Consider the following 24973-nt stretch of genomic DNA (forward strand, 5'->3'; position numbering starts at 1 on the left):
CGCCTCACAGGCCACTCTAATCACCACCCAAATCACCACCCACGCCTGTGGGAGGGCGCAGCTCTCCAGTCTGCAGGGCAGACAGGCTGCAGTCTGTCAGAATCCTGAAAGAGGGAAGGTCTTTGAGAACAGAGACCTCATCTGCATGGCCCTGGGGGCCCTGCTTTGAACACAGCAGAGATGAAAGGGTAGATCTCCCAGACTACTAGACGAGCTGGTACACACGCAGCACAGACATAAAAATATTTATCACAGTCATCTATAAATGTATGCAAGAGCCTGAGACCCTGAGAGATGTACCTCATTCCATGCTAACCTCTTAAATGAATATCTGGATTTATTAAGAATGACTTTATTAATTCGCTATTATCAAGAATGATTCCCATTTTACATAATGGTGGATAATTTGAAAAGGAATTTCACACCATTGTCCGGATCCTCATAACGAATCGTGAAGGGTAGGAGAGCAGTTACCCTTGCTGGGACTGCAGTTCAGAGAGGTGACGTGTGACCTGTCGGATATCACACAGCTGGAAAGTGGTAGAGCTGGTGTAGAACCTCCAGGTATTCTGACCCCAGGTTTAGCGCTCTTCCCTCAGTCCTCTGTGTTGAGTGGAAGACTGTTTTCTCATCAGGTGGGATGCCTTAATAAGGAAGTACAAGGAGGAAAAGAAAGAGATGAGCTAACTGATGCCTAGAGCCAGCTGAATCGGCTCTGCCTACCAACAGAGAGCCAGCTGATAGGGCCAGATTGGGCCCCAGTCCCGAATCCCCTCTTCTTGACTCACATATTGCCCCTGGCTTATAAAAAAAAAAAACAGGTCAGAGTGCAAGCACTGTGTATTCTTTACAAAAGGAATCATCATAGAGAGCTTTGAATAGTCATCTCCCCAAGGGCATCTAAGATCTGGTTCAAACTACACAAACGGGTACGTAAACACAATTTAGGGAGAGATCAGTATATTGTATAAGGTTCATATACATAAGCAGTTACATATGCAGATAGACATTGGGGTAATTTGAGACAGGGGATGGGACAAAATAACCTCTGAAGGGTATAGGGGTGATGGTCTCTGACTCTTTCTCTCCCACGCTCTATAAAGAGGTTGTGGACTCACTCTGTGTGTGTGTGTGTACTCGTGGAAGAAGATATACACAGTGGGGGAAAGCCTGGTTTTAACACCAAGGCTGAAGTTCAATGATGCTGCTTTCCAAGAAGGTTGCCTTTGACTTTTCTAATGAAAAATTAATAGGCACTTACTTGCTGCTGCCTTTAATTACATTTGCTAAAGACAAGTGTCTGCCAACCGGCATGGCTCTGGCTGTCTTCTGTGCTGGATCTGCTCTCAGCAAAGCTCATTGGTTTGGGAGGAGAAAGGGTGCCATTTTGCCTGAGCAGTTGAAGAGGCAGAAACATCATGGGATGGAAATTGTATCACATTTTCTGCTAATGGATCCCCACCCATAAGCATTCACCTGACAGAGAAGCTGAATCAAACACGCCTTGGTAGAACACGGACCAGGATTCTAAAACTGTGGGTTGAGGACCCCAAAGGACCAAGGAGATTTTGAGAGAGGGCCACTAAGCCTTGTCTGTAGGCATATAAAATGCTCCCGTACAAATACAGAACTACTTTTCTACCGTATATAAATACTACTGGGATTAGTAAAGTATTAATTCATTTACTAAATGAAAATCTAAATTTATAATAGCTTTTTACCATTATGAATTTTCTTAACTAAAAGTACATATATACCATGTTGAGGTCCTCGAAAGTTTTTTACCTTAAAAATGAGCCTTCAGGGAATTCCCTGGTAGTCCAATGGTTAGGACTCCATGCTCTCCCAGTTGAGGGCCCAGGTTCAATCCCTGGTCAGGGAACTAAAATCCCATAAGCCATACGGTACGGCCAGGAGAAAATAAAAAAGAGACTTCATACAGGAAAAGACTAGGAACTTAAAACTAGGGTGTTCCTTCTATAACTAAGCAGGATTACTGAGGGAATGGTCTTTTCGGATCCCACTTTTTCCCCATTTTTAAACAGCTTTATTAAGATATAATTTGCATTCCATAAAGTTCATCCATTTAAAGTATGAAATTCAATTTTTCTGTAGTATATTTAGAGTTGTGGAACCATCACCACAATCTTAGAACAGCTTTCACCATCCCATTGTACTCATTAGCAATTAATCCCCATCTCCTACACCCATTTCCCCTGAGCTCTAGGCACTCAATGATCTCTTTTCTGTTTCTATAGATTTGCCTCTTTGGGACATTTCATATAATACGTGGATCATACAAGACGTGGTCTTTTGTGACTAGAGGAATGTTTTGAATCCTCAAAACTCCATCCAGTTGTTGTATATCCAACTCCCACACATACTTCTGTCCCCTTCTCACATCCCCCAGAAGCCTCTTGCTCCCCCGCCTATAAGAATACTTTCTCCTATTAGTTCTCAGCCGTCTGTTCAAGAAGCACTTGGCATGAGCTGCAAAGCCCATCTCTGCTGGCACTGTGCTGTTCTCCAGCTCCTTCTGTGATTTCCTCACCTCTGACTTCCTGGGGATGGCATCTTGCTGGTATACTTCTTGGGCTCCCCCCACTCGACTATGTGCTGCATAGTTTTCTGCTCGAAATGGGTAATCAGTTTATGTGTGTTGAAAGAATAAGTGACTCATGGGGATGTTCCCATACTTCTAGGAAAAAAGGATTCAGGAGAAAGTGCAAGAAAGCAAAGTCAAGAACAGGAACAAAGATACAGCGTGGAATGTGGGCATTCCAATCCAAAGGGCTGGCAGCTGTGGATCAGGAGTGATCTAGTATTGTGACTAGAGGGCATTAAAAGGCCCTGGGCCGCAAAGGGTCTCCCACTTCCAGCAGCAACTGAAAGAACATGTTAGTCACTCCAGCTGATGGCATTAATGGCCTCCATTACAAAGCAAATGTCAACACCTGGGAGAGTGGCAGATCGAGCTATTATCAGCCATTTCCACCTCAGCTACAATCTGAGCTCTTTGAACATTTCCTCTTCCCTGAGGCCCAGAGGTCTGGAGGTGAGTGTAGAGTCTGCAAAAATCTAGGGCCCAGTTCCCTATGGCCAACTGCACACTTTTACCATCCTTGATTCCCAAGCCAAGGAAGACAGAGGTCAAGAGTAAGATGGCTGATGTTCTTGGTTCCTCCTGAGAGCTCCTGGTGGGGGACGGGCTGGGGTGGAGGATGGCTCCCAGGGACCTCAGCCATCTGTGCCCAATGGCTAAGACACTGGGGCCCAAGCCTCCACAGATGACCTACCCTCAAGACACACAATGTTCCATCCTGTTAGCTACTCTCTGACTTGGGGAGAGTAAGTTAGTTCTTCAAAGGAAAGGTAAGTCATCTAGTCTGAGGTGTCGGACTTGCTCTCAAAATGCAAATATCCAGGGGAGGTTGACACACCTTTGGGGAATTAGATGATCTTTAAGATTCTTTCACCCTTAAGAGAACCTAGGGCTCTTAGAGTTCTTTAATTCCTTGTGAAGAACTCATTACAAGGCAGGGCTCTCCTAGGCAGTAGGCAAAGTTCGCTTTTAACCTCCAATTCCTAACTGGCTGTCATTTCTGCCATCCTCCTTCCTGCTCCCAGGCACCTGTGCCCTTTTCTGGTTCCATTTGCTCTGGAAACTGCTTAGTGGCCCCAACTGTTCTTTCCTTCCTTTCCCTAACTCATTCCTACTCCTAAGGAGCAAGCATCCAAACACATATATATGGAATCTAAAAAAAAAAAAAGGTCATGAAGAACCTAGGGGCAGGATGGGAATAAAGACGCAGACCTACTAGAGAATGGACTTGAGGACATAGGGAGGGGGAAGGGTAAGCTGGGACAAAGTGAAAGAGTGGCATGGACATATATACACTACCAAATGTAAAACAGATAGCTAGTGGGAAGCAGCCACATAGCACAGGGAGATCAGCTCTGTGCTTTGTGACCACCTAGAGGGGTGGGATAGGGAGGGTGGGAGGGAGGGAGATGCAAGAGGGAAGAGATATGGGGATATATGTATACGTACAGCTGATTCACTTTGTTGTAAAGCAGAAACTAACACACCATTGTAAAGCAATTATACTCCAATAAAGATGTTAAAAACAAAACAAAACAAAACAAAAAAGAGCAAGCATCCATTCTCTCAGTGAGAGAAACTTGTTTTGGCCTTAGCGGGGGAAGCCTGCTGATTAAATCCACACTAACTTAATAACGACTGGCAGTCCTGGTAAAAGTCCCTCAATCTCCCAGTGGTATCTGCATTCATTTTTTCAACCACTTTCTTGAAATGTAATTTATATACCATAAAGTTTACCCCGTTGGATTAAAGTGCAATTCAATGGTTTTTAGTATATTTCTCGAGTTGTGCGATGATCACCATAATCTAATTTTTTTTTTTTTTTTGCAGTACGTGGGCCTCTCACCGTTGTGGCCTCTCCCGTCGCAGAGCACAGGCTCCGGAGGCGCAGGCTCAGCGGCCATGGCTCACGGGCCCAGCCTTTCCGCGGCATGTGGGATCTTCCCGGACCGGGGCACGAACCCGTGTCCCCTGCATTGGCAGGCGGACTCTCAACCACTGCGCCACCAGGGAAGCCCCATAATCTAATTTTAGAACATTTTCATGACCTTCCCAAGGAAGGAGGGTCATGAAATTTTGTACCCATTAGCCATCACTTCCCATTCCTCCTCTTCTCCAGGCCTAAGCAAACACTAATTTACTTTCTGTCTCTAGATTTTCTGCATTCATTTTTAGGGAATAATTGTCATCCCAAAGCATGACTATCTAATGGTGGGATTTTCAGCATTGTGGGGAAAGTAGTTTTAGGTACAAGAGTATTACTGAGACCCACTTGTACAAATATTTCTAAACATTCTAAAATGTTAATATTCTAATTTCCAAAATGGAGCTATTCTTCCAAAAAGATGGCTGGGGGAAATGAAGAATGAAGTCCTGAAGGGTAACTGAGGTACAAGGGGAAGATGGCTGGAGGTGGGTGGTCTGCAGACCTCCCAAAAGTCCTGCTATGTCCTGAGGTGCATAGGCACCTCCCCTCTGCAAGCCAAGTACTCACTTCAGAGAGAGGCCCGAGGTGGTCAGCCCCTATCTGATGACAACGGCCAGGTGCACATCCTGGAGCAGCTCTTCAAAACCTCTGCCTTTTGTTCCTGTGACCCCCACCTTTCTTGGTTTTCATCTGACCTTTGGGACTCCTCCTCTACATGGTGGTTGACCTCTGGGTTTCCTCGTCAGCCCTTCACAGGTGTCCTCCAGCCAATGGCATCATTCCCATCACCATGTCACTTCTGGGCTCCATCAATCAATACATCTGCTCTGCCATAGCTTCCTGACTGGTCCCCTCTGCTCTTGGATCTTGCTTTTCCTATCTCGTTACAACATTGCCAGAGTTTGCCTCCCAGAATATAATGGCCCTTGACACCCCTGTCCCCCAATTCATGGACTCTTCATTGTCTTTAAACTGAAGCCCACCCTCCTCCACATAGCGTTAAAGAGCCCAACCCACCTTCACCCATGGTTGCCAGTCAGTCCCCTCACTCCACCCCACCCTTCAGACTCAATTCCCATCACTAATCCCCAGATGTACCATTTCTTTATCCAACAGACAGCCAAGGGGTCCCTCCTATGTGCCAGGTATGGGGCACAAGAATGAGTAAGATACCAATTCTGCCCTCAAAGAGTTCAGCAGACTGTGGAGACAGCTCTGAAAACAAGTCAAGATAATACAATGTAACAAGTGCTATAATAGAGATAAAAGCAAGGTGTGCTGGGAACTGAGGAAGGAGTGCCTAGCAGCCTGGGGCGGTGGGGGAGGAAAAGGCATTAGAGAGGCATCACAGAGATGCTACAGATTCGGTTCGTGCTGGGGGTGCATGTGAAAAGGGTGATCTCTGCAGAGATTTAAAGAGCCGTTACGGTGGCTGGATGATGTGCGGAACTGGTGGATAGTGAAAGCTAGCAGGGAGGAAGAGGCAGTTTTGGGGACAGTTTTCAGTTGGGTTGTGACAGGCATGATCAGATGGGGACAAAGTGGAGGACAGATTGGAGGGCAAGGAGGGAGAGTTGGTAATTGTCTAGGCAATGAGTAGGGAGGATCTGGGCGAAGGTATTAGCCAGAGAATGTGGAAGAAGAGACAGAAGTGAAAAGACAAGGGCACGGTGGCAGGACTCTGGGAACTGGGATAGGAGGGCTCACCACTCTAAGATCTGGGAGTTCTGAATCTGGGGTGCTGGTGGATACCAAGGAACATCCATGGGGAGTTCTCCAGTAGACAGGGGTAAGCTTGGAACTGGGAAGGGAGGCAGGGGCTGAAGACTCAGATTTCAGAAATCCTTAGCGAAAAAATGTTTATCCTTTGGCCCAGCAATTCTACTTGTAGGAATTTCTCCTAAGGATACAAGTAAAGATGTGTGTGAAGATTTATCTACAAAAATGCTCATTGTTTATAACAGTAAAACAGTGGAAACTTTACAAACTGCCAAGACAGTGAAAAATGCCCAACAGTAGGGGACTGGTTAAATAAATGATGCTGTATTCATGCAATGGAATTCTGTTTGGACAATAAAATGGATATTGTAGATGGATGCTTATTGGCATAAAAATATATCCACAATATTTTGCTAAGTAGAAAAAAGCAGATTCTAAAACTCTTTGTAAAGTCCCATTTTTTGTTAAGAAAAGAATTAAGATGTTAATGGTTCTTTCTAGGTGTTGTAATTATGAATGTGTTTTCTTTTCTTTCTCTATTCTACTTTTTACACACTTAATCATACACAGCTTTTGCTATAAGATGATGGTTACTTAAAATTTTTGAATAAAATGGAAAGGAATGACCTAGGGAGAGCTCAGGGAATGAGAAGGGAATCAATGATGGAACCCAATCACATTGAAGGCCATCTGGCTTCTGTCCATGCAGTGTTCCTCCCATATCGTATTTGCTACATGGCTGTGTGGCAGAGTGCAAGGAGCAGACTGAACTTATGTTTCATTCTACTACAAACTCTGGACCCTGGGCAAACTTTGATTCTCTAAGTCTCGGTTTTCTCACCTTTATAGTGGAGAGAATAACATCTTCCTCAAAACGGTTATGTGACAATAAGATGCACAGACATATTGTTGTTGCTTAATAAATATTAGTCCATCCTCCTTTTCTTCTGACTCCTCCTTCTCTGCTGGCCCCAGATTCAACCTCTAGAGTCTTTTTGGCCCTTACAGTGGGAATTAATGCCTCCTCTCTCCAAACTCCCAAAACGCTCTCTTTGGACCTCTATTGAACACTGACTGAACTGTGCTCTGAACTGGAATTAGTGGCTTAGCTCCTCTCCCTCCCTGACTGTAACCAGAGTTGAGTCACCTCTCTATCCCTAAGGCACCTAGCACGGTGCTTTGCACACAGGGGATGCTCTATGAATGTTTGCTGACTAAATTCATGGTGCTTTTTATGACTTTGCTAATCCTGGATTGATTACTCAAAGGCCGGAATACTCTAGGGTTAGTTTATTCAGATCTCTTGGAATGTTTCTCCTCCCAATTTGTAACTCTGGCAAGGTTTATCTTCCAATTTGTAAAGAGATGACCAACAGAAAAAGAAAGAGAAGCTCACCCAGACCTCTAGCCTCTTTGTCAGAAGCTCTGCAGAGAGAGCTGGAGGAAGAAGAGTAAAGTGAAGGTTGTTTCTCCCTCCCCGGAGTAGAGGTGACACGTCCCCACCCATCCCAGTGTTTAGACTGCTGGAGCTTCCAGCAGGACAGCTTAGGGCCAAGGGGAATTGGATAGGTACATCATTCCACAGGCCTAGGTCCTCTCTGACCCGAAGTAAAGTCCTCTCCACTCCTGCCTGTTTCTCGCTGGCGCTGTGCAGGAGTAACTTGTCCTTCTCTGCCCTCTCCCCCGTCCTCCTCCAGCCGGAGCTCTCCACCCTGCCCTGGGGCGCATCCTTCCGGCTAACACCTTGCTAGGTAGGCTAACACCTTGTTAGGTAGGGAGCCAGCCTGGCGCTGACGAAAGATCTTTCGGTTGCAAGTCAGGAGACCTGTGTGGCCCATGGCAAGTTAATTAGGCTCTGAAGCCTTAGTTTCCGCATTTATAAACTGGGAATAATCACACGGGCCCTGTCCCCTGTCACAACCCAGGGTTATTGAGGGGAATCAAATGAGATTTAAAAAAAAAAAAGTATGAACGGGCAAAGAGCTCTTCACAAACGCCAGGTGTTCGTAATGCTGTCTGTGGGGTTCCCTCTGGGTAACTCTCCACCAAAGCGTTCCTGTCCGCCCCGCCCTAGCTGCATCGGCCTCACCCACTGCATCTCCATCTTTCACGTCACTGTCTTCCTGCGCCTCAGAGATACTCAGTCTTTCCATCTCCACCGTCCATTTCCGGGTCTGGCTCTTGGGCCCCTCCGGCCCTCCAGGGACTCTGGTCTTCGTCTCCCTGCGGCAGTCGCTGCCTGGGCGCCCCCAGGCCGGTGCGCCCTCCTTTGGTATAGCCGCCCGGCCAGAGAATCGCCCAATAAGAGCGCCGGACTCAAATATGACAGCTCAGGAAGCGGCCAATCGAGCCGGGCCGGGGAAGGGGGGCGCAGCGCGGGGGCTGAAGTTGGGTTGAATGGGGGGATGGGGATTAAAGGGGGATACAAAAGAGGGGAGCTAGGACTAGGGGCGCAGGAACCCAAGCAAGGGGCGGGGGAGGACCGCACGGCAGCCACGTCCGGCGAAGGGACCACGGGCTGGACGCGGCTCCAGGCGCCAGGGAGGGAGGGGGCGCGGCGAGAATTTTAGGTGAGGAAGGGGAGCTGGGGCCCCCACGGTACCGGGCGCCTCACGAGGCCGGGCCTGAGGATGCCAGCGGGGCGCCGAGGCGGGGGCCGCGGCCCGGCCGGGGGCGGAGGCGGCCGCGCGCCGCTGTGAGCCGAGGCCCGAGCGGCGCGGGGGGCGGGGAGGCGGCGGGAGGAGGGGATGCGGAGGGCGCTCCGGCGGTGGCGGCGGCGGCGGCGGCGGCAACCGGGCGAGAAGGGAGGAGCGGCGCGAGCGGCCGGAGCAGCGCAGGGCCCGAGGCGTGCATGGCGCGCCCTGAGCCCGGCTCCCGCGGGTTCCCCCGCAGCGCCCCCGGGGCGCAGCGGCTCTTGGGCCGGCCCCTCTCGGCCGGCTGCCTCTGAGCGCCGGCCCTCGATCTCTGGATGCCGTGCTCCCTGGGAGAAGCCCGCCTGCGTTGGGGCGGAACGGCGGCGGTACTGCGCCGGATTCCGCCCTCAGCTTAGTCCTTCTGCGCCCGGCAGCGGTGGGCCCGCAGCCGGCGGCGAGGAGCCTGGAGCTTGCGGAGCCGGCGCGACAGCCCTCCTGGTCCAGCGGGTCCGGGCCAGCTCCGCTCCGTTTTGGGGGAAGGGGGAGGTGAGAGGGGAAGGGCCGCGCTGCAGGAGCCGGTCCTCGCCCCCGCCCCCCTGCGCGGACACGCTGAAGGCTGGGCTCGGCTTTCTAGGGGGCCAAGCTCCACTCTCAACGCGGGAGGTGGGGGATGCGGGCGACGGCCCCCTTGGGCTCCAGGACCCTCCCCCCAGGGCTCGGGAGCTGTTGCTCCGCCCGCCGCCCCCTCCCCCGTCCTCTCCACCCCCCCATCCCACCTCCCCACCCCTCGTAAGAAAATAATGCTGGCTGGCGCCCGCACCTCCCAGTCGCTCCCAGTCCGCCGCGAGGAAAGGGCGCCCGCTTGGTCTCCACGCCGGGACCCCTACCGAGCCGCCCTAGCTGCCGCCTCGCCGCGTGTGCCGCTGGGCTCCGCTTAGGCAGAATCTGCGAGCGCCGCGCCCGGGCATTGCCAGCTCCGGGGAGGCGCCGCCCGCAAGGACACCTCTCCGTCCCGACTCGTCCGCAACTCCGGTCCTTGTCGAGCTCGACGCGAGCCAGGAGTCCGGACGTCCCTCTGCGCGCAGCTCAGGAGCTCGAGTAGTCCCCGCTGCCCCAGCTCGGAGCCAACTCCATCTCGGACCTGGGACTCCTGACGCGGATTCTCAGCCACTTCTCACCTCGGGGCTGTGCCTGCCTCCCGCTTGCTCTCCCGCTGCCCTCCTTCTCCGCTCAGGACGGGGGTGCCAAGATGCCCCGCTACTGCCCAGGGCCCCGGGCCGCCCCCGACGTGTGACCCCAGCCTGGTCCCCCTGCTCGGCCGTCCGCCCTCCCCTTGGAGAACCCCGGCCCGGCCCCCGGGGGAGGAGGAAGAAGACGACGAGGCCGAGGGGGGGATGTCCAGCTCCAAAAGCGTGAGCCCCCCGGGCTACGCGGCGCAGACAGCGGCGGCGCCGGCGTCCCGGGGAGGCCCGGAACACCGCTCGGCGTGGGGCGAGGCCGACTCCCGCGCCAATGGCTACCCCCACGCCCCCGGGGGTTCGGCCCGCGGCTCCACCAAGAAACCCGGGGGGACGGTGACCCCGCAGCAGCAGCAGCAGCAGCGCCTGGCCAGCCGCTGGCGCAGCGACGACGACGACGATCCTCCGCTGAGTGGCGATGACCCCCTGGCTGGGGGCTTCGGCTTCAGTTTCCGTTCCAAGTCGGCCTGGCAGGAGCGCGGCGGCGACGACTGCGGTCGCGGCAGCCGGCGGCAGCGGCGGGGCGCGGCCGGCGGGGGCAGCACCCGGGCGCCCCCTGCGGGCGGCGGCGGCGGCTCGGCGGCGGCGGCGGCGGCGGCCGCAGCTGGCGGGACGGAGGTGCGCCCCCGTTCTGTGGAGCTGGGTCTGGAGGAGCGGCGGGGCAAGGGCCGCGCGGCCGACGAGCTGGAGGCCGGCGCCGTCGAGGAAGACGAGGGTTCCGGAGATGGCGGCAGCTTGGCGGGCTCGGGCGCGGGGCCTGGCGCGGTGCTTTCGCTGGGCGCCTGCTGCCTGGCACTGCTGCAGATATTCCGCTCGAAGAAGTTCCCGTCGGACAAGCTGGAGCGGCTGTACCAGCGCTACTTCTTCCGTCTGAACCAGAGCAGCCTCACTATGCTCATGGCTGTGCTGGTGCTCGTGTGCCTCGTCATGTTGGCCTTCCACGCGGCACGGCCCCCGCTGCAGCTGCCCTACCTGGTCGTGCTGGCGGCTGCCGTGGGTGTGATCCTCGTCATGGCCGTGCTCTGCAACCGCGCCGCCTTCCACCAGGACCACATGGGCCTGGCCTGCTACGCGCTCATCGCCGTGGTGCTGGCTGTCCAGGTGGTGGGCCTGCTGCTGCCTCAGCCGCGCAGCGCCTCCGAGGGCATCTGGTGGACTGTGTTCTTCATCTATACCATCTACACGCTGCTGCCCGTGCGCATGCGGGCCGCGGTACTCAGCGGGGTGCTCCTGTCTGCCCTCCACCTGGCCATCGCCCTGCGCACCAACGCCCAGGACCAGTTCCTGCTCAAGCAGGTAGGGGCCCACCTGGGCATAGGGACTGGATAGTGGGGTGCGCAGGCCTAGGCCTGACTCCAAAGAAAGGCAACCCACTTTCACCCTTTAAAGTGGTGAAAAGAGCCAGAAAGACATGGCTGTGTCAGCTGTGTGGTGTCTTCTAGCCCCCGAACCCCCTCTGAGCCCCATCATCTTCCTCTACAAAAAGTGCTCTTGTATGTAATGTTCCCGCTGGTAGAAGACACACCAAACCTTAGCCATTATTGTAGGGATGCTAACGAGGAAGAGTTGGAGGAGAAAATGCTATGGAGAGGTCCCCTTCTCTTCCTGTGGTTCTGTCTCTGTATATAAAAGGCCCCTGACAAAAGTGGCTGGCCCCTGTAGCAGCCTCCCCGCTCCTGAGGGTCACTGATGGTTTGTTAACCGAATGTCCTGGATGAAGGGTTGGGGAGGGGAGACCCTGGGCGCCCCTTGCCCAGTCTTTGGGAGGGGAAATGATATAATCCTGCCAGTTGTCTGGGACTGGGGGTTCGGGAGCTGGAGATATTTCTGAACTTGAGGGAGGACTGACAAGTTTGTTTCATTTGTGAAAGTGCCCCAAGCCAAAAAGCTGCCTTCAGCAAAGGTGGGAAGGAAACTTTGTGTGTGGTGACGGTCCCCCTCCTGGCCTGAGCAGAAAGCTAGTGTTGGAAGTCGTGACCCCTTCATGTGGGTGCTCCTGGTGGTTGCTTATGGTGGGGGCTTTTAACCCTCCTGGGACGGGTTAGGCCAGCCTTGAACGGTAGGCTTAGGAGGAAATAAAACTTCTCCCTGGTTAACTGGTGACTCCCCAGAAGACTTGTGGGAGAGAGGTGTGCTTGCCATGGCGACCTTGGGCGAGACCGGCTCCTCTGACATGCACACCTTCCCCCTTAGCGGTCCCCTTGTCTGTGGCTCCATGGGCCTCATCCATTGGCCCCTGCTGAGCCTGCTTGGTTGCGGTGCAACCTACTTGGCTGTGAGAGTCAAGTGGGCCTTTGCTGCAGGCCAGTCTCCTGACTGTGGAACCTAGTGCATCCCCCGACCTCTCTCCAGGCAACTGCATCCTCTAGCAGAACTTCTTAACTCTATTCCCTTGTCATTGCCTTCCTCCTCCCCACTTCTAGTGCCTTTTCTCAGACTTCAATCTTGTTGGGTACTGCGTCTTTCTTGAGGGGTTCTCCCGTGCCCCCTGGCTTCCTGGGTATCATACTCTCCCACAGGGAATACTGTGGGCTTCATGGCGCTGGGCTCTCGCTGCACCTCCAAGGTGCTCTGTGACTGGGAGGGAGGGAGCCTACAACCTCTCTGGGCCCCGGGTTCCTTGCCTAGTAAATGAGAGGCTTATGCATGCCCCTTCCAGTTCCAGCCCCTCTGTGCCAATCCTCACCTTCTGCAAGGAGCCCCTCTTTGCATTCCAGCCATACTGGCCTCTCCCTCTTTTGCATGGCCAACAATGGAGTCAGAGCCACAGAGTGGGGCACTTACTTATTCCCCAGTACCCCTTGGTTTTATTCCCCATCAAGTGTAAGCTCCTTGGATGCAGGAATCCTGAGGTGTGTGTGTTTTTCCTTCTCTACCCTCTCTCCCTTGTCTAGCACAGTGTAGGGTACTTAGTAGGGACTTAATAACTGCTTAACAATTTGATTGTGTTCCAGTAGGTGAAGTAGTTGGGCTTGTTGATGCTGACTTAAAGTTTTTCTGATCTGGGATCAGAAGGAAATAAAACCTTTAGAGATCAGCTTTGAACTTAAGAGAACAACCTATTGAGAGCTGGTTAAAAGAAAGTTAACTACTATTGTTAGTGCTTATAAAGGATCCAAATGTTTTGACCTGGGACCCAAGCTCTCACATGAGTATTATACCTTTGGGGGTTGTTCCTGGCTTGGATGGGAGGCAGGTTGCTTGGGTGGATATAGCTTTTCTACGGAAAGAAAGGCATGACATCCACATGGAGCAGCAGAGATTTCCAGGATCATTCAGAGTATTTACTGAACCAGATTTGGGACTCAGGGTCTGATTATAGCCCTAGGAAATCCTAGATGTGTGATTTTAGGAGACTGGAGTCAGATCCCAGGACAGGAGTGCTGGACTAGGGAGCTCCGTCTCCATCTTAGCATGAAGATGCCATTGCAGCAACAAGAGTTGGCTGACTGACTTCCCCATCTAGTTCCTCAGGCCTGTCCCTCTCCCTTCTCTCCCCACCTCCACCACCTCCCACCCCATGCTTCTTTTACCCATTATGGTCTTCAGACCTTCCCTTGTCTGTAGGCTTTTGGGTGGGTTTGCACTTAACTTCTCATGACCTACTCTGCTGAGTATAGCAGAGCTTGTTAGGAATGGTCTACGATAACAGAATGCAAGCATTCTTTCTATTTGACTTCAGAGAAAACTGTATCTTTTTTGGTTTGTATTTGACTTGCCTTTCTGTTTATGTCTGATATAAACTTTGTATTTCTTGAGCAAACCCTATTGGATGGTGGGAAATATTAGTGGGACAGGCAAGCATTATCCTCTGCCTCAGGTTACCCCAGAGCAGCAGGTGTTAGAAGATGGCTTGCGTTAGATGCCTTGTTCTTTTCTTTGGTGAAGATACACATCCAGGGGAATGGGGCAGCAGTATGCGGTCTCTAATGCGGGGGCTTTGGGAATTTGGGCCCTCAGGAAACTGTGTTGGCATTTTCCACTTCTCCTGAGAGGCCGGCCCCCTTGCTCCTACAGCCTAGATCTTCAACATCAGTATCTGATCTGGATTATTTTTTTTCCCTGGCCCCTCTTCTCTTTGGGGCTCTTCCCTTTGCTCCAATTAGGAGGAGAAACATCTAGTATCTCATCTGGTGCCTCTTGAGAGAGCGGAGAGGCAAGATGGGGCAGCCCTTTTGGGGGATGATGTTTCTTCCTTTTGCTACATCTCCTGATCTAGCTCTTCCCCTGGTATTCATCCCCCTCCCCCTGCTCTTCTTCTGTCCCTTCCTTTCTCTTGCCTCCCCCTTCAGTCCCCTGTTGTTCTCTGCCTACCTCTCCTCTCCTCTGCCTGCCTGCTTTTCTGCTTCCCCATCTCTTACTTCCCATTTGCAGCCTCTCAGCCTCGCCTTCTCTGCTCGCCTCACTGTCGTCTCCTTGGTGGGGTACAGTAGGGGCGTCACGGGTTGTCTTTTTTCTCCTTCTTTGCCTGTTAGAAGTCCCTCTGCTACACCCATACCATAAATAACACTCAAGCATCTGCCAAACACATTCCTCACTTGTGTTAATAGGCTGCAATGATGCTGGAGCCTGTTGCCATGGCAACCTCATTTTTGTTTGACTGTATCCCACTCTGCTACATAAAGCCTCTGCATGCACTCACACACAAACAAGTACACTCACACAACTATTGCACGTGCTTAACTATTAGAGATTATTTTGGAGAAAACATCTTTGGGCCCCATGGGGGTGGGCAGTCATTTGGCCAAGGAGATGAACGTCTCTGCTTGTCCAGTGTTACTCTAGGAGGTGATAATGGATGCAGGAGCTCTTTGAAAAGCAGAGAGTCCTGTTCAGATGTGGGGCATTATTCTGCAGCCACATTAAACCCACCTGACATGATTTCTGAAAAGAAGGTTCCGACCCTGTGTGGGTCCCCGTGAGCTTGGGAGTGCTGTCAGAGGTTGCCTTTGTGGTGTGGGCTGACCCATCCCTACCCAGCTATCATCAGCTCCTTCCTCTCTTCCCCCTAACCCTTTTGGAGAAACTCAGTGATTTCCTGCATTTCTGCCTTTGTGCCTGTTGGAACACACAACTGTCACCAGTTGTTCCAGAGATCAGAAAGGCACAGGTGCTGTGTGGGTGATGTTCTGTGGCCATGAGCACGTGTGAGTGTCTAAACTGAGGAGTCTGGGGCTGGATGGGGGTGGGGAAGCAGACCAAGAAGTGCCTGCTGTGGTTGCTGAGGGGTGGGTGCCTGGGTCCGTGTGTGGGAGTGTGTCTGTCACGTGGGCTGGCCCCAGTGTGTACGTGCATGCATGTGCATATGGACACGTGTGTGTGTGTGTGTGTGTGTGTGTATGTATCTATCTATCTGTCTGTCGTGTGGGCTGGCCTGGGTGGTGGAGGGGGGCCCAGGGAAGCCTTTGTGTTGACTTTGAAAGGAGATCATCACAGCTCTGTCCTGTTTATTCTCGGTTGGTGGCTGGCTTCCTATGGCTGTTTGCATTTCTTATTCTGGGCCTTGATTGACTTTCCGACCTTGACCTCTGGCTCCTCAGGGAAATACCCTGGATGCACACGCCCCCCCCCTTATCATAATGAGGCTGGGGGCTAGACTCGAGTGGTCAGCCCACTCCATGGAGTCCCATGGCTCCATGGAGTCCTACCCTTCCCTTTCAAAAACGCAAGCTGCCCACTCACTCAGCCATCCGGTGAGCCCCGTGGAGAGCTGGCCCCTCGCTCTGGAACTTGGTCCAGAGGCCTGTGCAGTGGGTTACTGTGTGTGCTGCTCCAGCCACTGCCTCCCTGCCCACGGAGGGGTGGGAGGACGGGGTGGTGGTATGGAAGAGGACACACACTTTCACAACTCCGGGAATAGTCTGCCGCCAGTTACTTCCCCCATTACCCCCATTTCTGGAAGAGAGAAATCTGGCCATAGTGAACCCCAGCAGCAACTGCAGGCTGGGGTGGGAGGCAGGCTCTGAGTTTGTAGCCGGGGAGGGTCTGCTTGTCTTGCCTCAACGATAATTGTATTTGCCAATTATATTTGCTAATTATTTTCAATGATTATGTTGCCTTCTTCTCTATGCAGCGGGAAGGGGGTGCTTGGAGGGGAGCAGAAGCCTCTGGGGTGGGGGTCGAGCAGAGCTTCTAGATGGAGGGTCATCTTGTGGATCTCAGGGGTGCCTCGAGGCCTGTGGGGGGGACTTCTGGAATGGCAGAGACCCAGCCGAGGAGCAGAACGATAAGCTGCTGTACTTGTGGCAATGTTGACTGTTAATAATTCAATCTAAGTTTTGATCTGGAGCAAGAGCATGAGGTCTGCGTGCTGTGCAACACGGAACAGCGTGCTCGTGTGTGTCTGTAAAGAGGACACAGACGATGTATTAAACCCCAGCTCGGAAACCTGCCCAGCTTCACAGAAGAGTTTTAAGTATCAGTGTAAAAGGCCTGGACAGAAGCTCTCCTGGGCAGACAGGCCCTGGCCACGGGTCACTCTGTCAGAGGGTGCAGCTGGCAGCAGAAGCAGAGCTGTGGCCCTTGCTGGGCCTGGCCTCGTGTTCTCCCGAGAGGTGCGGATGGAGCGCCCTCCTCGGTTCCAGCCAGGGGTGGGGTGGGTGTTGGGAGAGGGGACCAAGGTGGGAGCCTCTCTGTGACTGTACCAGTCTCTTGCTGGGTGACTTCCTGTCCACGGCTGTCCGCTTGGCACCTCCGTTAACTTTATTTATCTTGTGGTGGGTCCAGTTTGTGGTCGTTTACTTCCCAGGAGCATCGCCTATGTTGGGAATGGAAACAGTTTGCCCCAGGAGCTCCAATGTGCTGGTGCCCATAAATCCTTCGGGTGCAGTTACATAAGTCACACTTTAGCGTATCGTACCCTTCTTTCATCCCTGCCTGTGAGAGGTGGGGGGAGCTCGCTAGTGGAGGGCAGGATCAGTGTTGGTTTTTTGGTTTTTTAAAAAAATAAATTTATTTATTTATTTTTGGCCGCGTTGGGTCTTCGTTGCTGCACACAGGCTTTCTCTAGTTGCGGCGAGCGGGAGCTACTCTTCGTTGCGGTGCACGGGCTTCTCGTTGCAGTGGCTTCTCTTGTTGCGGAGCACGGGCACTAGGCATGCGGGCTTCAGTAGTTGTGCCTCGCGGGCTCTAGAGCACAGGCTCAGTAGTTGTGGTTGTTGGGCTTAGTTGCTCCACGGCATGTGGGATCTTCCTGGGCCAGGGCTCGAATCCGTGTCCCCTGCATTGGCAGGTGGATTCTTAATCACTGCAACACTAGGCAAGTCCTAGTGTTGATTTTCTCTCCCAAACACAAAACTCCATGAAGATGATCGGAAAGCCCTACTTCCGCCCACGCCCCCCCACATTTTCTCCAGGCAACGTCCAAACGTGGGGCAGGGGAGATCTCTCTTTATAACATTGAACAAAATCTAGGAGTTTCTAGTTAATGGACCATGAGCTTCATGTGGACCTGCATTTTGGTCTGGCTGTTAGAAAAGACCAGTGGGGTCTTGGTTAGGCTTATGGGCATATCCAGTTCATAGGAAGACTGAGGCCAGATCTGAAATACTATGTTTGATTCTAGAATTTAGAGGAGGGTACCAGATTGGTAAGGGGACTGGAAACCTTGACTTCTGAGAGAACACTTGAAAGGGTGGGAGATGTTTAGCTGGGAAGACAGCAGACTGTACAAAGGTAAGAAGGCAGAGACATGGGCAAAGTGTTAGTTATTGCTGGGATCCCTGTTGTCACATGTTAGAAGAGGGACTAAGTTTATTTTCGGTTACTCCCAAGGGCAGAGTTGGGGCAAATGGGTGGAAACAGTAGACAGATTTCAGCTCCAGGTAGAAGATATCTTTCTAGCCTTTGGGGTTGCAGCCATCTAACCATCTAGCCTCCTGAGGTAGCCAGCTGTGTCAGTGGAGGTGTTCAAGGGGAGACTGGACGGCTGACTGCCAGGCCTGTTACTGAGGAAGTGGAAGGCTCTGCTTCCAAAGGTCTGGGGCGGGTCCCAGGAAGGGGTCTATTTTTTCAACAGCGTGGATTTAGTTTTCCAAGCTCTCCAGCTGATATTGTTGATCAGCTCTTAGGTTTGGGATCATTGGCTAAGATAGCCGCTCAGGTCACACCCAACCCTCGGATTCTGTTGGTTTCACGTCTTACCACGGCATGAATGCCTGCTGCAATCTGTTGGGGTGTCCTGTCGTCATGCCCAGCTCAGCCTCTGTTTAAAAGAAAGTCACTGCAGACCTGCAGGCCCATTAGGAGATGTCTAGGTGGGGCTGGCAAGTGGACTGATGTAGGATGCAGAGCTGGAAGGCAATTGGTAATGGTGACGTAGGGTGGGAAGGGTGGCCCAGACCTGGACACATATTCTCCTCTCATCCTGCCTCCCAGCTGTTCCCATCCCCCAACTCTTGTTTGAGGCAAAGCAGGCTGTGAATCAGCACTGGTGGTGGTAGGGGTCAGCAGAAAGATGGACCTTAGTTTGACTCCTGGTTTATACATTCATGTGGTAAGTGAATATGAAAAACACTGAGGATACCCCAGGTCCACAATGGATAGTACAGAACGTGGCAAGTGGGGAGATCAAGGGGTAGGCAAGAGGTCGGGAATTAGGAGATGGTTTGAAGGAGGAGGAGTAGGCTGTAAGGAAGGGAAGAGGAGATTGGAGCTGTGAGTATGGGGAGGGGAAAAGCTTGGAAGTGGGGGCAGGGATGCTCTCTGGGAACAATGGGATATAGTCACAGAAAAGGGGGGTAAACAAACACACACCGGGGAGACAGTAATAGCTTTATTCTCTAGCCCAGCCTCATGTGTCAGCCTGGACACCCCCCCCACCCCCCCACCCTGACTCCCACACATACTTCTTGCTCTGAGAGCGTTATGAGCTGTTGCTTCTGGGCTTGAGGCATCCTGACCTCACACTTGGGTGGTCTCCTCTCCCTTCCCCTTAGGGGCTCCCTAGGGGTTATCACACAGATCACCACAGTCCCACTTGGCCCTTGGAAGGGGTCCTGAGGGACCTTGGTGCGCGACACGTAGTAGGTGCTCGGTGAGAGTTTGAATGAATGAATGAACGGGTGGTGGGGTGGGTGGGCAGCTGCATGCAGACTCTCAGCTGTACCGAAGTGCTAGACCAACACCTCCACAGAAGGAAGCGATACAGCTCGGCTTGGAAGCCTATTTTGGTGGATTGTTATCCTACACTCCGAGCGGGGCTTCCAAAATCCCTCCTGCTGCAATTTAAAACGTGTGCCTTCTTGGAAACAGAAAGCTGTTGCCTGGCACTGCCGGTACTATATCCCTTCACAGATTTGAAAACCATTATTAAGTTATTCTTTCAGCCTTTTCCCCATTCATTCAGACAACAACCGTTTATTAGATGCCTACAGTGTAACAGGCACTGGGCTAGACCCTGAGGGTCCAAAAATGACTCAGCCTGGGTCCCAGCGCCCAGCATTGCCTTTCGCCCAGATGCTCCCAGTGACTGTCCTTTGGGGGGATGTTAATAGATGTTTCACGTACACACATTCAGTCCCGTGTCAAATAAATTTAAGAAATACTGGGTTACACAGAATTCTTTATTGTAGAACTTTAAAGCTTTTAATATGTTAATATGCAGTAGAATTTGCCAAGAGGAGGCTATTGCATGAAGCCTTTATCAAACATATCTGACCCCAGAACCAGTTTTTGAAGGAACATAACAGAGGCATTAGTGTTTGTTGGAACTCCTTTTGGGACACACTGCTTCAGGGGCTGGGAGAATCGTTGAAAGTTCTCAGGGTCCAGCCCCCTGCCTCTGGGGTAGGCCTAGGCAAAGTCATCTAGATGGGGGCATTGGTTTGTTTGGGGGCTTTCCTCCCTCAAGAAGGAGATTACTCAGCTTGCATTGGCTGGCTACCTGTTTTAAAGTCTCATTCTGCATCTGCATCTGAAATCCTTTATAAAGTAAGATGATGGGGCTGGGAGGGACCAGCGAGATGCCTCCTTTATCTAGTTTCAGTTTCCTTTAGGGGTTTTCTGCTGTCATTAGACAAAGGAGCCTGTTGGGCTCTGCCCATGGGGAAGTCGTGATGGGCCATTTCAGAGCATCCTTCTTCCCCACATTTTCTTTGTATCCTTTGCACTCCCACCCTCCAAAAGGAGGAAGACCTTAAAGAATATTGATTATGAACCATGAGTATATATTGAGTTTTTGTTGTAAGCCTGGCACTGGGCTAATCCATTACATATGTGACCTCATTTAATCGTAATATTAACCCTTTGAGAAAGATATTTTTACCCCTATTTCAGGGCTGCAGAAAATGGGATAAGAGAAGGTAAGTAACTTCCCCAAGGTCACTCAGTGAGTGAGCATAGCAGATGGTTCAGCGCCCGCCCATATTCCCTGGGCATGTACCTTTCTTCTCTTGCCAGCCAGAGTGCCAGCTGTCAGCACCTGAGGGCTTTCTCTGGCCCTGAGCCTCTCTGCCTGTTTGTGGGACAGGTCAGAAGTGCTGGGGAGGGAGTGCCCATCCCTAGAGCAGTCCTCAACCAATGACTGTTGGGAGCTGGTGGATAAATACCCCAGCTCCCTTGACCCTGGTGTGGGGGGAGTATAACTTTGAGACAAGCCTTCTCTGTTGGCTTCTAGTCCTGCAGAAGGATTCAGCTCGGTTGCCCACAGTGCTATAGGTGTGAAAACATTTCTTTTTCTTTTTCTTTTCTTTTCTTTTCTTCCCCTTCCTCCCACCCTCCCTCCCTCCCTTTTCCCCTCCCTCCCTCTCGTCCTCCCCCTCTTTCTTTTTTTTTTTTCTTTCTTCCCTTCTTTGTCTCATTTCTCCATTCCCTGTCTAATGTTTTCTGGGGTCACCTCCCAGGTAAACCACTTCTTTCAAACCCTTGTCTCAGGATCTTTTCCCAGGGACAATCCAGATTGAGAGTGGAGAAGCTGGAATTCTAATCTGGGTTTGACTTGAACACTAGGGAGGGGAGTGGCCGCTTTGCTAGGGCAAAATGCATCAAGTGCAGAACTCTGTGGCAGAATCAGAACCCTAGTCCTGCCTGGCCCCTCACTCCTATCTGATAACATATTTTGTCACCAATAGAGTGGTTTCTGGACTAGTGGAACGGTGTGAAAATTTAAAAACTATATACATATTTTTTGTTCATATATATTTAATTTCTGCTTCTTAAAAATGTATGACTTTCTGTCACCTAGACAGTGGCTCAAATATCAGCCAAAGACTCAAATACTTGGACACCTGATTAACATTTTATAGAGGACACAGGACTTTACCACGTGTGATCTTACTTGCTTCTCATGACGGCTCTGAGGAGGTGATGAGTTAAGAAGGTGCAGACATTGGCTTTTGGGCCCACGGGCCCAGGAGAAGTCCCTGGTTATACGGTCCTGGCTGAGTGGCCTTACTCTCGCTCAGTCAGTTCCCTGACTGACAGGCTCTGTTGTTGGGTGCCGATAAGGTAATGCACGCAAGAGTACTCATAGTTACAGACCTGTGCTGCTGGTATTGTGTTGGAGAGGAGGAAGTAGGGGTTCAGAGAGGTTGAGTGACCTCACTCAGGTCACACAGCCAGTTAGCTTAGGAGCTACTATACAAATCCAGATCTCTGACTCCAAATCCAGTGCTCTTTTCACATTTGGACCCAGCCCTGAGTCCATCCCATGGTGCCGAAATTAGAAGGCACAGCTGCTATCAAGCAGTCGTCTTGGGTGGTGGAATGTGTGGTTTCTTATTTGTGATGCCTTCCTTCCCACGTGGTGTCTGGCTCAGATGGGCGTTAAATGATTTGTCATTTCCTGAGCCTGCAGTCATGCCGCGAGCGGGGGCAGCGCCGAAGTGTTCAGGGGGCACCTGGGATCAGATGTTTACCTGTGAAGAGCCCCCGCGTGGTCTTCTGGATGCGTGAGGAGGGACCGAGACCCAGGAGATGGGTCAGGCTCAACGCTGGGATAGCTCAGGTCTGGGTGTGAGGCTGCCTCATGTCCAGGCTTCTGGTGGTGTACGTGGAACAGGGGTGGGAAGGAGGTGGCTGGGGACACACATCAGGATCACTTCTCGGAGGTCAGACCTGGGGTCTTTCTGTAGAGTTGCATCTAGTAGATGGTGCAGTTTAGCGCTTACTCTAGGAGGTCTTTATTTCGTTTATTTATTTATTTGACCATGCCGTGATGCACGCAGGAGTCTAGTTCCCCGATCAGGGATCCAGCCCACGCCCCCTGCAGTGGAAGCGTAGAGCCTTAACCACTGGACCGCCAGGGAAGTCCCTCTAGGATGTCTTTAGAGCCCAGCTCCCCACAACCATCAACATCCTAAAAAGTACCCCAGACATCCTGCTTCAAATCCACTTCTGTCCTTGTCACTCTTCTCAAGAAAACTAAAGGAAAATGTAACTCCTACCCAAGTGCAATTCTTTTGCTAAGTGGATTTTCAAGGTTTTATTTTCGCATTCTCTTTTGGGGATGGGAAGGCTGTTTGTTTGTTCACTTCACATGCCCAAGCCCCCAGTCTTCCTCTGGCCAAGTCCCTTTTCCTGTAAGCATTTCACCACGCCATCTGGGAGGGACCCAGCCATCCTGACAGGCTCCCAGCGGGTAACACCAGCTCGGAAGTGCCTTGGCTCTGACATCTCAGCCAAGGAGGCTGCTGAGGGAGAGGGATCATCACTGAATCCCAGGTGAGCAGGGTAGGCTTGTACCCCTCCCTGCCGAGGGAGAGGCGCCCTGCCTTTGCAACATCTGACACTCTGCATCTAACATCTGAGTCACTCTGAAACACCCTCTTCTTTTTCTCTGTAGCACTCATACTGGTTTATAATTTTATCTCTATAGGTTTATCTCTGTCGTTCAGCTTGACAGTCAGCTGTCTGACGACAGGGGCCTTGTCTGTTTGAATACTCAGATATTTACTGAATGTTACTGACTTTCCGACCCCTACTGCCCAGCACTGTGGGAAGAAGGTGGACAGTTCCCATTCTCAGGTTCTGCAGGGAATGCTGACTCTTGGCAGCCAGGGGTCCCTCATGGTGCCCCCTCCCTGGACCAAGGCAAGCTTGTCCTCCACTGGCAAGGGGCTCTGGGCCTGGGGGTGTGGTCTTAGAAAATACTACTTTCCACCTTTGCCCTCCCTCCCTTGGGTTCCCTACTGGTGTGTTGGGTGATGTCAGGAAGGGTCCCTGTTGCCCCCATTTGCCTCTTTCTCCCATCCTTGGTCCCCTTTCTTCTTCTCAGCTTTCTTCTGGTATCTTTTTCCTCCTCCTGAGTCCTCCCACTTCCCTCTTTCCAGCTGTAAGATGTGGGAAAGACCTCAGAGACTTGCCAGGAGGCAAGTTCAACTGTAAGGACAATAAATATGAGCCTGGGTAACTTCACAGATTCCCAACAGTATTCTTCATTCTTTTCAAAGCAATCCCATGAAACAGCAGTTCTCACCGTGCGTTATAAACTCCCTTATGGTTGATTGCCCTGTATTACAGTGCATGTGTCAGCTCCGTTTTTCACCTCAAACGCCCAAGGCTGAGACTTCAGCTTTTGGGGTGGGTTAACCTCCAGTCACCCTACGGAGCTTAAGGCGTGGGAAGTAAGGCATATCTAGGAGTTTTTACATAACCCTGGTATCCAGGCTCATCTGGGGTGGGCCTGGGCACCAGCATTTTGGAACGCTCCTGCTGATTCTGACGTGCCCAGGGATGAGAGCTACTGTCCTGAGCCGCCCTTCATCAGCAGAGGGCTCACAAGGAAGACGCCGAGTCTGATTTATGGCTATATTGAAAGGGAAGTTGCCTATATCGAAAGGGGTTTATTGTGGTGATTCAGTAAAGAGTGATGGCCACTAAAAGTTATTACAGGCATGTGATAGGGGAAGAAAACTTGGTTGGTGTATAAAACCTTGTCAGGCAGGGCTCTGGCTCAGTATGTTTATGTTCCTCGTATCACCAGCAATTAGTCCCAAACATGGCTCGATAAATGGATTAGTGCAGTGCTATAATAACTGCAAGGATATTTTAGAAAATGAGTGCTATACCATGTGTTCAGTGGGGCCACCTTAGCAGAGCAGCAGATCTCACTCAACGTTCCCGACGGCCTCTTAGCTACAAACAAATGCCTAGTGATGAGTGTGAGCTCTTCCCTTCTCTCTTTTTTATGTGGTATTTCCCTTTTGAATAGGAGAAATTGTACATTATTCTCTGTGAGTCTCCCTCCAACTAGAATGTAAACTAGAAAATGTCTGTAGTAGATGCTCAATAAATACTTGTTAAAGGAATGGATGAATTTGCTCACAGCAGGTAAATAGCAATGTGAGTCCAGCACTAATACCGCCATTACTTTTTCTTCGACTCTTAAGCTCATGAAACATGTAAGGAATTGTATAGTTAGTGACTCCCCATTTGCACGTATTGTTATCAGCATGTGTGGCAAAGGCTAAAAGAGTGAAGAAAGGTGATGTGTAGGGTGATGAAGAGGTGGAGCTTGCACCCTGAAAGGATTTCCTTCCTGTGCACTTTGAAGCTACTTCTTTCCTAGCACCTTTGGCTAGAAAGGTACAGGATTCTGCTGTAGCCCTTGTGCTCTGGGAGGACTGAGAGATGCACATGAAATCAGGGTCCCTCTGAGGACTTGGAAGGATTGAAAACCACCAGGTGTGTGGGCTGAGGCCTGGGAAGCATCCCTTTCCAGCACCGAGAGACATCCTTGGGTTAAATCCTCTATGAAAGGCCACATGTGGATTACGACGTGGTCTTTTTTGGAAAAGGGTTATCTGGGGAGAGTTAATTTTGGATTTTGCTTTACATTTATTTTTAAAGTGGAATATTTCTCCGGCATTGATGACAATGGCCTAGAAAAGCCAGTTAGTCACCATCTGACATCTTC

The 24973-nt window shown here is 51.5% G+C and overlaps 1 protein-coding gene and 1 long non-coding RNA gene across 7 annotated transcripts in view; one reads left to right on the forward strand and one right to left on the reverse strand.

The window, feature by feature from the left end:
- Window positions 1-336: 336 nt before the first annotated feature.
- LOC132521147 (uncharacterized) lies at window positions 337-8921 on the reverse strand. Of its 6 annotated transcripts, none has more exons than XR_009540747.1 (6): window positions 8342-8921; window positions 7645-7685; window positions 6237-6429; window positions 5628-5744; window positions 1262-1391; window positions 337-644 (listed from the first exon to the last, which is right to left on the reverse strand). It is a non-coding gene; the product is annotated as an uncharacterized LOC132521147 (long non-coding RNA). The 6 variants fall into 6 exon arrangements; XR_009540749.1 differs by having other exon boundaries at window positions 7090-7685; XR_009540744.1 differs by having other exon boundaries at window positions 8338-8921.
- An 802-nt stretch (window positions 8922-9723) lies between these two features.
- Window positions 9724-24973, forward strand: part of ADCY5 (adenylate cyclase 5) — a 158767-nt gene continuing 143517 nt past the window's right edge. The window contains exon 1 of the mRNA XM_060150460.1: window positions 9724-11415. Within this exon, the coding sequence (XP_060006443.1) occupies window positions 10276-11415 (1140 nt within the window). The 5' untranslated portion in view covers window positions 9724-10275. The remainder of the gene's footprint in view (window positions 11416-24973) is intronic.

This window comes from Lagenorhynchus albirostris, chromosome 5 (assembly GCF_949774975.1).
Source record: "Lagenorhynchus albirostris chromosome 5, mLagAlb1.1, whole genome shotgun sequence".
Classification (NCBI taxonomy): Eukaryota; Metazoa; Chordata; class Mammalia; order Artiodactyla; family Delphinidae; genus Lagenorhynchus; species Lagenorhynchus albirostris.